The 11538-nt window shown below is 53.0% G+C and overlaps 1 protein-coding gene across 1 annotated transcript; it reads left to right on the plus strand.

Annotated features, from left to right (window-relative positions):
- Positions 1-2690: 2690 nt before the first annotated feature.
- Positions 2691-9581, plus strand: LOC135896143 (uncharacterized). The gene is made up of 2 exons (XM_070537114.1): positions 2691-5038; positions 9431-9581. The coding sequence occupies exons 1-2, from the start codon at positions 2691-2693 to the stop codon at positions 9579-9581; spliced, it is 2499 nt and encodes an 832-aa protein (XP_070393215.1).
- The last annotated feature ends 1957 nt before the right edge of the window (positions 9582-11538 follow it).

Below are 11538 nucleotides of genomic sequence, written 5' to 3' on the forward strand. Positions count from 1 at the left end.
GGAGCAAGATGGGCCAGGGTATATATATATATATATATATATATATATATATATATATATATATATATATATACCCTATATATAACCCTAAATATATATACCCTAAATATATATATATATATATATATATATATATATATATATATATATATATATATATATATATATATATATATATATATATATACCCTATATACCCTAAATATATATATATATATATATATATATATATATAGTAATTATTGCTTATTCTTGCTTCCCTCTAAACTGCGTTAAAAATAAGAGAGGGAGAGAAAAAGGGGTGGGGTAAGAGCAGGCGAGACTAGGCAATAAAGCACACCGTAGTCGAAGCGCGCTATACGCACGCGAGTTAACTTCGCGACGCTAATGATACAAATATTAAGACCGTTGTCCTGAGGGACCCAGGTATACCAAGGAAAATAAATGACAGCGGCCGCACGTCAAAAGTAGAGGAGAGGCGGAGTCGGAAGTCCACTTAACCCTCCTTATTGGAAAAAAGCAGCGCAACCTCGCAGAAGCGGGTCTGTGGCCCAACGACGTATATCTGTGATGTTACGATTACGTTAGATAAGCGTGTCTTAGCGTAGCTAAAGTAATCTTCAGTCGCATCGCACCGATATCAGTTTCAAATGGGTCTGATTGAAGGAGCTAACCGGTTCCGGTTCCTTTTGTTCGCGGGTTGGCTTGTGTGCATCTATATATGACGGACTCTATATAAACAGCCATCATGTATACCGGTTTTCTGGTGTAAGGAGATCATTCGCCTGCCATTGCCTGCCACCTGTTAATTTATTTGCCTCGGACATCCCGTTAAACAGAGTGGCTTTGCATCCTGCCATTCAGCCCACGGCGCGCAACGCTTGCGGCCTTAATCTACACCGTGGCAAAACCGACATCTCCGCGTTCCTCGGGTGCTTCATTCGTGCAAGCTCGAAGTTATTCCGACCCGGGAGTTAACCGCTCCCGAAGGGGCAATCCAAGTGCGCGAGGAAATTCCGACTCAATTTGGGCGCCTGATGACTCCGAGCTCCTTGCGTTGCAGATGAAATATTTTCGGCAAAACGAAACCGTCGATGATAGCGCGAGTGCGTGGGATTCCTCATGGTGTACTTAGTGGGGGGCCGTCTGCCGGAGGCAGCGTCGTCTTAGTGGTAACGCTGTACTGGAGGTACAGTTTCGTATGAGTGTCTATGCATGCCCCGTCTCACCGCTTCCGCACAGTGCAGCGAATGCGGCGCGTTGCGTTTGCCAACGATAATAAGAGAACCGGAAGAAGGGCTCCTCCAGTGTCCGCGCATGATCGCCTTCCGCGCGCAGCCTAACGAATAGCGAAGGAAGGACTAGTAGCGCACAATGGGCGCGCCCTCCTCCCTCCACATGGCAGACGCGGGCGGCTATCGTTTCTGATTGGCTGACAGGGGCCCGGTAGCCCTCGCCGCATTGCACAGAGTTGGTGAGATGGAGTATGTAGGGAAACGGGCGCGGCGAGAAAAGTTTACGAAGCGCTCGCAAACGCGTGTGCCATATATATATCAGTACTTTGTCTTTTATCTCACTGTCTTTTAGACCATGTGCAGAATTTATAAAAATCGCCTAGGGCAGGTATACAGCGCAATTCTAGTCCTAGAGCTAGATGACTGGAAGAGACGGACATCACTTGCACGAGAAATCAAAATGCGTGATCGTCTAAATAATTAAAAATTAAAATTAAATTATGGGGTTTTACGTGCCAAAACCACTTTCTGATTATGAGGCACGCCGTAGTGGAGGACTCCGGAAATTTCGACCACCTGGGGTTCTTTAACGTGCACCTAAATCTAAGCACACGGGTGTTTTCGCATTTTGCCACCATCGACGTCTAAATAACAAAGTTCCACTAATGTTGCAATTTGTGACCTGGAGTGGCGGTGAGTCCGCGAGGCGTATCCGCTTGGAAATTGTTAAGAATTGGTAGCGACCGTCGCGCGTTTCTAGCTGCAACCATGGTTGGGGGCCCGGCGACGCACGAAGAGGGAGCCGGCGAACGGACGAGGGGGCGCCCCGCTGGGCTGGTGTCCCGACCGGCGCCTCGACCCGCAACCTGATCCGTGCCCCGCGTTTTCGGCGGACCGCCTGCTGGGCGCAAATGGCCTGCGCTTCCGAGAAGGACGAAGGCGTTAGTGCGGCCAACGGACAACTCGTATTTTGTATTTTCTTTTCTCTTCTTTTCTAGTCACTGCGATGTCTTTTGTAAAATAAACGTTCAGTCTTGAAGCGAACCCCGACGAGTGAGAATCGTTCCTTCGAGGCTCCTGCGTGCGCGGCCGCTGTATACGCCGCCGCCCGGAAACAGTCTCACGCAGCAGCAGTGGCGTAGCAACAGGGGGGGCCGGGGGGCCGTGCGCCCCGGGTGCAAGGGGCCAGTGAGGGGGGGGGGGGAGGGGGGGTGTCATATGCGTCTGAAGACACCCCTGTTTCCGCCAGCTACACCCGGGGAGGGGGGTGACAGAAGACCTATGGGCCCCGGGTGCCAGACGACCTAGCTACGCCACTGCGCAGCAGTTCAGTTTTTTGTAGTCGCACTCGCGAAGTGACCTCCACAGAGCGTTGGTCGTAGCCCCTTTAATTATTCTACATTTTCTGGTGCCGAAACCCGGGAGTGCTACATCTGGAATAACTTCGCCTGCATCATGGAGCGACTACAAAGGAAGCAAGGGGCCCTGCGACAAGCCATCGACACTACCATCGCAGCGGCCAGCACCTTACTTCAAGCGACAGAAGCACCAACCGGTGAGCTTGAAGAACATTTGGACATACTTCTTGAGCAAGCTGAAGAGCTTAAAGCAGTCAACGACGCTATAGAAAAGAAAGTGGACCTACAGGAGCTCGACACCGTATTAACAGAGTGTGCTGCGTACAGCTTGAGAATTTGTACCTTGAAAACAAGGATAAAAAGGGCACTGAGAGGTGGACCCGCGAGCGAAACGAGGTCAAGTACACCATCAGAAACTGGAAATAACTCTGACCACGTCGCACAGTCAGGTTCCGTCCAGCATGCAGTTACGACGACTCTTCAGCTACCGTCGACAACGACGAGACTTCCGAAGCTAGAGATCGCCAAATTCGACGGAAACCTGCGCTCATGGCACAGATTCTGGAATCAGTTCGAGTCTACCATCCACAAGAATCCAGCTCTACATCCAATTGACAAGTTTCAGTACTGGACGAGCTATCTCACCGGCAAAGCAGCAGCCGCTATCGACGGGCTACCACTCAGTGACCGAAATTATGAAATTGCAGTGAAGACATTGGTCGAAAGATTCGGAAAGGACGACGTTATCATTGAAGAACATATGTCGAGGTTACTCAACATCCGACCTGTCCATAACATCCTTGACACCGAGAAGCTGCGGACCCTTTATGATGAGATCCAGGCGGGGGTTCGGAGCCTCGAGGCATTGGGTGTGGCGTCGAGCACTTATGGAGTGCTTTTATTGACAGTCTTACGAAAGAACATCCCGAATGAGCTTTGCCTCGGTTACTGCAGACAAAAGACAACATCTGCAGTCGCGCCAGGAGATGAACTTCAAAATTTCCTCAGTTTCCTCAAGACCGAAGTAGAAAGTCGAGAGAGGGCCGAATGTGGAACCCGTCAACAGCTGAGCACCGACAGGCTGAGTCGCCCGATCCGCAAGGATATTCCTGAAAAGAAGGCGTCCGCGTTGGTTTTAACTGCCGTCATGAAAGCTGAAACAAAGTGCAAATTATGCGAAGCGAGCAGCCACTCAACCGCCGACTGTGAAGTTGATTTGACTGCGGATCAGAAGAGGAGAATTGTGCAGCGGGAAAGACTCTGCTTTAGGTGCGCCAAGGCAGGTCATCGAGCATACGAATGCCGCACCGCAAGATGGCTTAAATGTAAGAGATGTTCCGGCCGGCACGTTGCAGCCCTGTGTAACCTGAATCGACCACCAGCGACTGGAAAGTCGGAAGAGAAGACTGTACTCACTGAGACAATCGTACAGTCTTCGCTGCAAGTCGAAGGCACCAAGAAGAGAACCCGTGTCCTTCTGCAGACGGCTCAAGCGTGGGTTCAGGGTAGGGAGAAGCGAGCGATGGTCAGGCTGATGATTGACGGCGGAAGTCAGCGCACCTTTGTCAAGAAAGAGATTTCAGAGAAGATGGGACTGCGTGTGATGGGAGAGGAGACCCTGAAAATAATGACATTTGGAAACGAGAAGCCGTCTTCAGGAATGAAGTGCCGCCGAGTGGAGTTATGGCTGTGCAGTCGACACAACGAAAGAAAGATCCGCGTTGAAGCGCTTGAGATCCCGCAAATCTGCTGCGACATCGTGCCAGGACCTGAAGCTTCCACCGTCAACTACCTCGAAGAGCAAGGCCTCGAACTCGCCGACAGTACGCAAGATGGAGCAGAGATAGGGCTGCTGCTGGGATCCGATTACTACTGGGAGGTCACAACCGGTGGTGTCAGGCGCCTGGACAGCGGGCTCGTAGCCGTGGAGACCATTTTTGGCTGGACCCTGCAGGGGACAACACATACGACAGAATCAACAGCAACGTACGTGTCCACTGTGGGAGTGTTGCGCGTGGCTGTCATCGGCGAGGAAGACCAAGACGACACTGCTGCTCAACTGAAATCGTTTTGGCAGCTCGAACACATTGGCCTTGTCGACGAAGGAGAGGCGGACGTGGAAGACAACCAAGTTTTGCGGGAATTTCGGGAGAACGTCTCCAGGAACGACTGCCGATATCAAGTTTCCCTTCCCTGGAAAAAGAATGCTGGCGATTCGGCAGACAACAAAGCCGCGACACTAACGCACCATCTGAAGTACACAAAGGATAGTTTTGCGGAGACAAGAAGCATGCTAAACAACGACGTGTATGAGGGTGATTTGGTCGCAGGTGCCGATACTATAAAGGACACTATGCGCATATGCAAAGAGGCCGAAAATATTCTTCAGATGGCAGGCATGAATCTAACAAAATGGGAGCCCAATGATAACCTTGAAGCAGAATGGTCAGGAGAGTTAGGCAACGAACACGGACTTTCAGCACATACCGTAACTAAGATCCATGGCGTAGAGTGGAAACCGACTGCAGATGAATTCACGTTCGAAATGGGTTCTCTAATAGACTTTTTAAAACAGCGTCAATACACAAAAAGGTTCCGTCTACAAGCGACGGCTCGCATATTTGACCCATTTGGATTCCTGGATCCCATCACTATCACGACTAAGATTATGTTTCAGAGCCTATGGGAACGAGGTGCTCAATGGGATGACCCACTACCGTCAGACATCCTCGAAACGTGGAACGAGTGGTGTCAACAGCTTCCTGACTTAAGAAAAGTTTCCGTTCCAAGAAAATCAGGGCTGCGAAAGGTCATCGGAAGAAGTGGTTTAAATAATGACATCTTTACCACCGGGTGGTGGTGGTGGTGAAAACGTTTATTTCCTCTGAAAAGAGGGAGTTACATGGAGGGTGCTCTGGAGTCAGGCTTAGTGCCTTTCCCCTCACAAACACTAGGTGGAGTCCCTAGTACGGGACCCCAGTGGCTTCCGCTGCCGCCATAGCTCGTTCGACCATCGCCTTTTGGGCTTTCAGGTCGCAACAGGCGAGTAGGGTCGCCTCCCAGTCCTCCCGGGTGGGGTTTGGGTGTGGAGTAAAAGCAGGGTTGGAGGGGCACGCCCACACCATGTGGTAGAGGTCCGAGGACCTCTCCCCACAGTGCGGGCACTCCCCGGAGAAGGCAGGGTCAAAGTGCTTTAGCGAGGCCGGGCACATCATGGTGTTCGTGACAAGGCGGAGGAACAGGCGTTCCTCCGCTCTCTTCAATCCTTTACACGGGTAGGGGTACAGTTTATGTCTATCTTTGTATAATTGTGTTATTTCCTTGTAAGTGTAGGTCGGCGTGGCTTCCGCTGCTTCTTCAGAGGTGGCGGGGGACGAGGTTGCCCGGTTAGAGAGCGCGCGGGCGGCTGCATCTGCTGCCTCGTTTCCTCCTAGCCCCGAGTGGGCCGGAGCCCAGACTATGAAGCGGTGGGATGGACCTCCTACGTACGAGCTATTTTGCAGTAGCCGGTAGGCCAGGTACGGGACCCAGCCCTGTTGGACGTTCCGACACGCCCCTCGCGAGTCGGTTATGATTGTCTTGGAATCGGAGTGTGTTGCCGCTAAAGCGATGGCGACTTCCTCTGCTTGAGTGACGCTTCGGGCTTTGAAGGTGAGCCCGTTCACCGTTTTGGACTCGTGGATCACTGCCGCCGTGTACCACCCGCCATGGTGCGGGCCGGATGCGTCCACGTAGTATACCCCGGGTTTCCTTCCGTAGTGGTGAGCTAAGGCCTCTGCCCTGGCCCTGCGTCTACCCTCGTGGTCGTCCCTGGACATCTTAATTGGGAGTGGTCTTACGTGCAGGGCGTAACGCCATTCCTGAGAGAGTCTTACTCTCTCCTCGGTTAGAGTCGTGTGTTCTATGTGCAGACGGGCCAAAAGGCGGCGTCCTGACGGCGTCTGCGATAATCGCGTGTATTGACCTGTGAGGTGGGCTTCTCTAAGTTCATCGAAGGAGTTCGTCATACCCAGACCTTGGAGTCTCAGGTTAGACGTGGTTATCGGGAGGTCGAGGGCCTTCTTCGCCATTTTGCGTATTATCACCTCGATGATGTTCTGGTCGTGTTTGTTGAGGCGGAGATAGGGGGTCGAGTACAGGATTCTGCTTGTTACAAAGGCATTGGCCAGCCGCAAGGCGTCTTTGCTTCGCAGTCCCCCTTTCTTGTTCGAGACTCTGCGGACCATTCGGCCCACCTGATCTCCCACCTTCTTTAGTTTGTCGAGCGTGGTCGTCGCCAGCCGACGCTGGTGGATGAAAAGGCCTAGGACTCTAATTTCTTTTCTTTCGGGTATCGGTTCCGATCCAAGTCTCAATTCTATCTTGTTTGTGCATTTTTTGTTGGGGCGAATGTGCACGAATTCGGATTTTTGAGGGGAGCAATGAAGGCCACATCTTTTCGCGTACTCGTTCGCCGCGGTGGCCGCCTCCTGCAGGTTGGCCTCCATTTCACCGAGAGAGCCCTGCGTGGCCCAAATGGAGATGTCGTCCGCGTACAGCGCGTGTTGCACACCCGGGACTTTCTCCAAGTGGACCGGCAGGTTCTTCATTGCCAAGTTGAAAAGCAAGGGGGATAGCACCGCTCCCTGTGGCGTCCCTCTCGTGCCTAATAGAAAGGGGCCGTGTTCCGCGTTCTGGATCCTCACGTAGGCCTGTCTGTCCGTGAGGAAGCGTTTTATATACTCGAAAGCGTTCCTGCCGCATCCCGTCTCTGATAGGTGTGTGAGGATCGCCTCGTGTGTCACATTATCGAAGGCTCCCTTCAGATCTAGGGCCAGCACTATCTTATCCCCGTTCGGATGTTCGATCGGGTTTAGTACCTCCCTGCTGAGCTGCAGCAGGATGTCCTGAGCCGATTTATTTGGCCTGAAGCCGTACATCGAGTCGGCGAAGACTCGCTTGTTTTCTAGGTACTCAGATAGTCTGTCTCTGACCATAGCTTCCATCAGTTTGCCCACGCACGAGGTGAGAGAAATAGGTCTTAGGTTATCCGTATCTATGGCCTTGCCCGCCTTGGGGATGAAAGTTATCAGCGCCGTCTTCCATTCCGTGGGAAATGGAGCTTCGCCCACCCAAATCGAATTAAAGTGTTCTAGGAGGGATTCGTATGTGCGGTCCGGCAGATTGGCTAGGAGTTTTACCGAGATCCCGTCCCTTCCTGGCGCGGTCCCGCGTTTCATCCTCGCTAGAGCGGCCTTGAGTTCGTATATTTTGAAAGGTTCGTCCAGCTCAGCATTTTGGGCTCCATTGTATCTGTAAGCGTCTCCCCTTGGATCTTGGGTTGTGGTCAGGTACTGGTCCCGAAGCTTCAGTGCAAGCTGGGCCGTATTTCCTTGAAATGCATGTACCGCTCTCTGCAGGTGCTTGTGCGTCTCGGTGCGCGTCTGGTTGGGATCTATGAGTGCCCGGAAGAGGCGCCATGTGTTCTTGCTAGACATCTGCCCAGCGGCCGCGTTGCACCTATCTACCCAGTTCGCGTCCGCGAGTTGCGCCGCGTACTCCGCCGCTTCTTTAGTGATTGCCGCGATCCGAGCTCTTAGCTTTCGGTTATGCTTCTGTCTACGCCATCTTTTGACCATGCTGCGTCTGGCTGCCCAGAGGTGGAGGAGGTGGGTGTCCACGTCCGTCACCGCCTCTGAGAGCTTTACCTGCGTTTCCGTCGAACGCAGGTGGATCAGCAGCTGTTTTGTCCAGGCTTGATATCCCTGCTCCTGGATGGAGCTTACCTCGTATTCCTTTCTAAATTTCGTCCAGTCCGGCAGCATAGTGTGCCCCGTAGGCCTGGTAAGGGGTTTCGTACGGATCGTTATGGTGATCAGGCAGTGGTCACTACCGAGAGTTTCCTCCGTATTCGTCCACTCCACTCGCCTCGCGTTTTTCGTGAAGGTTAAGTCGGGACACGTGTCCCTCTGCACCGAGTTCCCTATCCGCGTGGGGCACGCCGGGTCAGTGTGTAGGGTTAGACCTAACGCGGACGCCGCCTCCGCTAGCTTCCGTCCTCGTATGTCTTCTCGATGATAGCCCCATGAGGGACTCTGCGCGTTGAAATCTCCCATTACTAGTAACGGGTCTCGTCCTGCTTCCCTGATAGCTCTGCTCAGGAGTGTGGAGAAGGTTACGTTTTTTGCTTTAGGTGGGCAGTACACGTTCAGGATGTGTAGCGGCGAATCCTCCTTTTTCAGTGGCAGAAGAGTCACCATCACGTGCGAAAAGCTGGTTTGTAATTCCAGATCTACCAAATTTGCAGTGTAGTTTTTGTGCACAAAGATGCACGTTAGGTGGTCGAGTTGGAACGTTTTGTAGTTTGTGAGGCTCACGTTCCCGCCAGGTTCCTGTACGGCCAACACTGCCGGAGTATGCTCGTACGTAGACAGGTGCATCCTAAGATCCGCTCTCTTAGTCCTCGATTTCAAGCCTCGACTATTCCACTGCGTTAATGTTATGGGACTCTTTTTAGTTTGTCTCGCCATGTTGTATCTGGAGATTGTTGTTATTCTGGGGGGGAAATTGCTCCTGGTGGTCTTCCTCCTCGTCCTCGCTTATCACCCTACGCATCCTGTAGGCTCGGGGAGTCTGGAGTCTCCTCGTGTTAGCGTATTTGCGAACCGTCATCGCTTTCGCTATCTGTTGTGAGACTATGGTGGGAATGGATTCCTGGACCCTTCTCATCATAGCTTCTAGTTTATTTTCAAGACTAGGTTCTGTGTCGCTTTCCATCGCCTCCTCTTGCTGAGGTGGCTGGGGTTTAGCTAGCGCACTTTCTAGTTTGCTCGTTAGCACCGCGATCTGCGCTTTTAGGGCTGCTATCTGGTTTCGTAACTCGGTTTCTACTGGGTTGGGTGTGGGTGGAGAGGAAGGTTTGGGAGGAGGAGGAGGAGAGGCGGTCCCACTCACCTGCCGCATCCCGTTCTGGACTATGCTGGCCCAGGTCTTCTTTTGCTTGGGTTGATCAGAAGTCGACTCCCTGCTAGGTGGAGGGGGCGGGAGATTCCCGCTTCCTCCCTTCTTCTTCTTCTTGTTTTTTTTTCTTCTTCTTCCTCCTCCTTTTCTCCTGATTGCTGGGTTGTTGCTGCGCGTTCGTGCGAAATTTCGCCGTGCAGTCTCTGGAGTTCGTGGCGTGTTCGCCGCCACACACCGCACATTTTGGGTTGCACAGGTGAGGGGACCGCACTCCCTCCACAAACGGGGCTAGCGTTCCGCAGAGTCCGCAGTTTTCTTGTCTCGGTGTCGGGCAGGTATCTGGCCTATGCCCCACTGTGCCGTACAAGTTACACGCTGGTATGGTGCGGCGGTACCTTGCTACCGGTATGACTTGCGCGTTGTACAGTACAGCTCTGGGCTTGTACTTGCCTTCGAAGGTGATTCTGGCTTTGTTAGAAGTTCCGAACTTTCGGATCTCCAGGATGGTGCTTTCTCCGTGAAAGCTTTTCACCTTCCCTCGCAGGGACTCGGTGGTTTCCAGATTGGCCACTGTGATGACTCCGTGAATCACGTTGTCTTCGCTCTGTTTTACGTGCCCGTGCAAGTGGAGGTCTGCTCCTTCTTGGATTTTTATCGCAAAGTCCCCGACCAGTTTGTCTGCCGCGTGGATGCTCGACGTGCCCACGATGATCAGGTTTTGGTCCGGGGATATTGTGAAGTAAAAGTTGTCCGCTTCGGCCTCCCCGACTCGCTGTCGTAGGGCTAGGCCTAGCTCACCGTGTTGTAAGTTCTTCAAGCTTGTCGCCGTTAATGGTTTGATGATTAGCACCACATCGTCTGGTCTAAATCTGCAGAGAAACTTGGGTTTCCATGCAGCTTTGACTTGCCTTGGGCCTCCGGCTGCGCGCTCATCGGGTGCCTTGTCGGGTTGCGCATGGTGGCCTCCGTGAGCTGACGTGGCCTTCCCTTGTGCGCAGGCTTGGAGTTTCTGGGCTCTTGTTTCAAAGGCCCGGATCACATTAGCGTTGCAGGCTTGGTCCCGACTGGTCTGCGGCACAGTTGTCCATGCCATGCCTTCCGGGTCGTAGCCGCGTTGCTGGTTTGCGCTTGCCATGTTGGCTTGGAGCGGCCTCCCCGCCGCCGAACGCCGGCGTTCAGCCTTGAGGCTGCGTCGCGGCGCTATGGCGAATGGGAGGAAAAACGCTTAAAAAGGTCAACAAATCGGCCCACCGGATTGGGAGTGGTCTCCCTGCGTGCCGGCTGACTTGCTGGTCCTGTCAAGTCCAAAATTGTCGGGATCAAACGCGTTGGGCCGCCGCCACGGTCGAAAATCGCCGGAGCCGATGTCCCATGCGTCCGCTCGCTACGCGCGCTGGTAGCGTCCCCTTACCACCGTACTCACTCAGATCGAGGCGGTTGTGAACTCCCGCCCGCTCACGTTCCTTCACTCGGATGCGGGGGAGCTTCTGCCGCTAACGCCATCGCATTTCTTAATAGGGCGCCGAATGACAGGTTTGCCTAACACTGGAGAAACGGTCTTCAGTGAATCTACGAAGGCTGCGCTCATAAAATTTTGGCAACACCGTGTGACACTTGTCGATTCATTCTGGAGACGATGGAGGCAGGAATACCTACTAGAGCTTCGCTCTGCTCATGTTACCGCTCAGCGCAAAGAGAGAAGCATAAGGGAAGGGGACATTGTCCTACTCGGAGAAGAGAAGGTCCCGCGACAGATGTGGAAGCTGTGCCGGGTTGTCGAGACGTTTCCTGGAAGGGACGGCCGAGTTCGAGCATGCAAGATTTCTCTGCCGGACCGAAAGCTGCTGAGACGACCGGTCCAAGCCCTCTACCCGCTTGAACTAGGGGAAGAATGAGCCGACGCTCATTGCGGGGGAGGTTGTTAAGAATTGGTAGCGACCGTCGCGCGTTTCTAGCTGCAACCATGGTTGGGGGCCCGGCGACGCACGAAGAGGGAGCCGGCGAAC

This window comes from Dermacentor albipictus, chromosome 1 (genome assembly GCF_038994185.2).
Source record: "Dermacentor albipictus isolate Rhodes 1998 colony chromosome 1, USDA_Dalb.pri_finalv2, whole genome shotgun sequence".
Lineage (NCBI taxonomy): Eukaryota > Metazoa > Arthropoda > Arachnida > Ixodida > Ixodidae > Dermacentor > Dermacentor albipictus.

What these genes read in the sequence shown, in the direction of transcription:
- LOC135896143 (XM_070537114.1), top strand. Translation starts at nt 2,691, where the DNA reads ATGGAGCGACTACAAAGGAAGCAAGGGGCCCTGCGACAAGCCATCGAC. An exon ending in GATAACCTTGAAGCAGAATG is followed by an intron (nt 5,039 to 9,430) that starts GTCAGGAGAGTT and finishes CTGCGCTTTTAG; the next exon opens with GGCTGCTATCTGGTTTCGTA.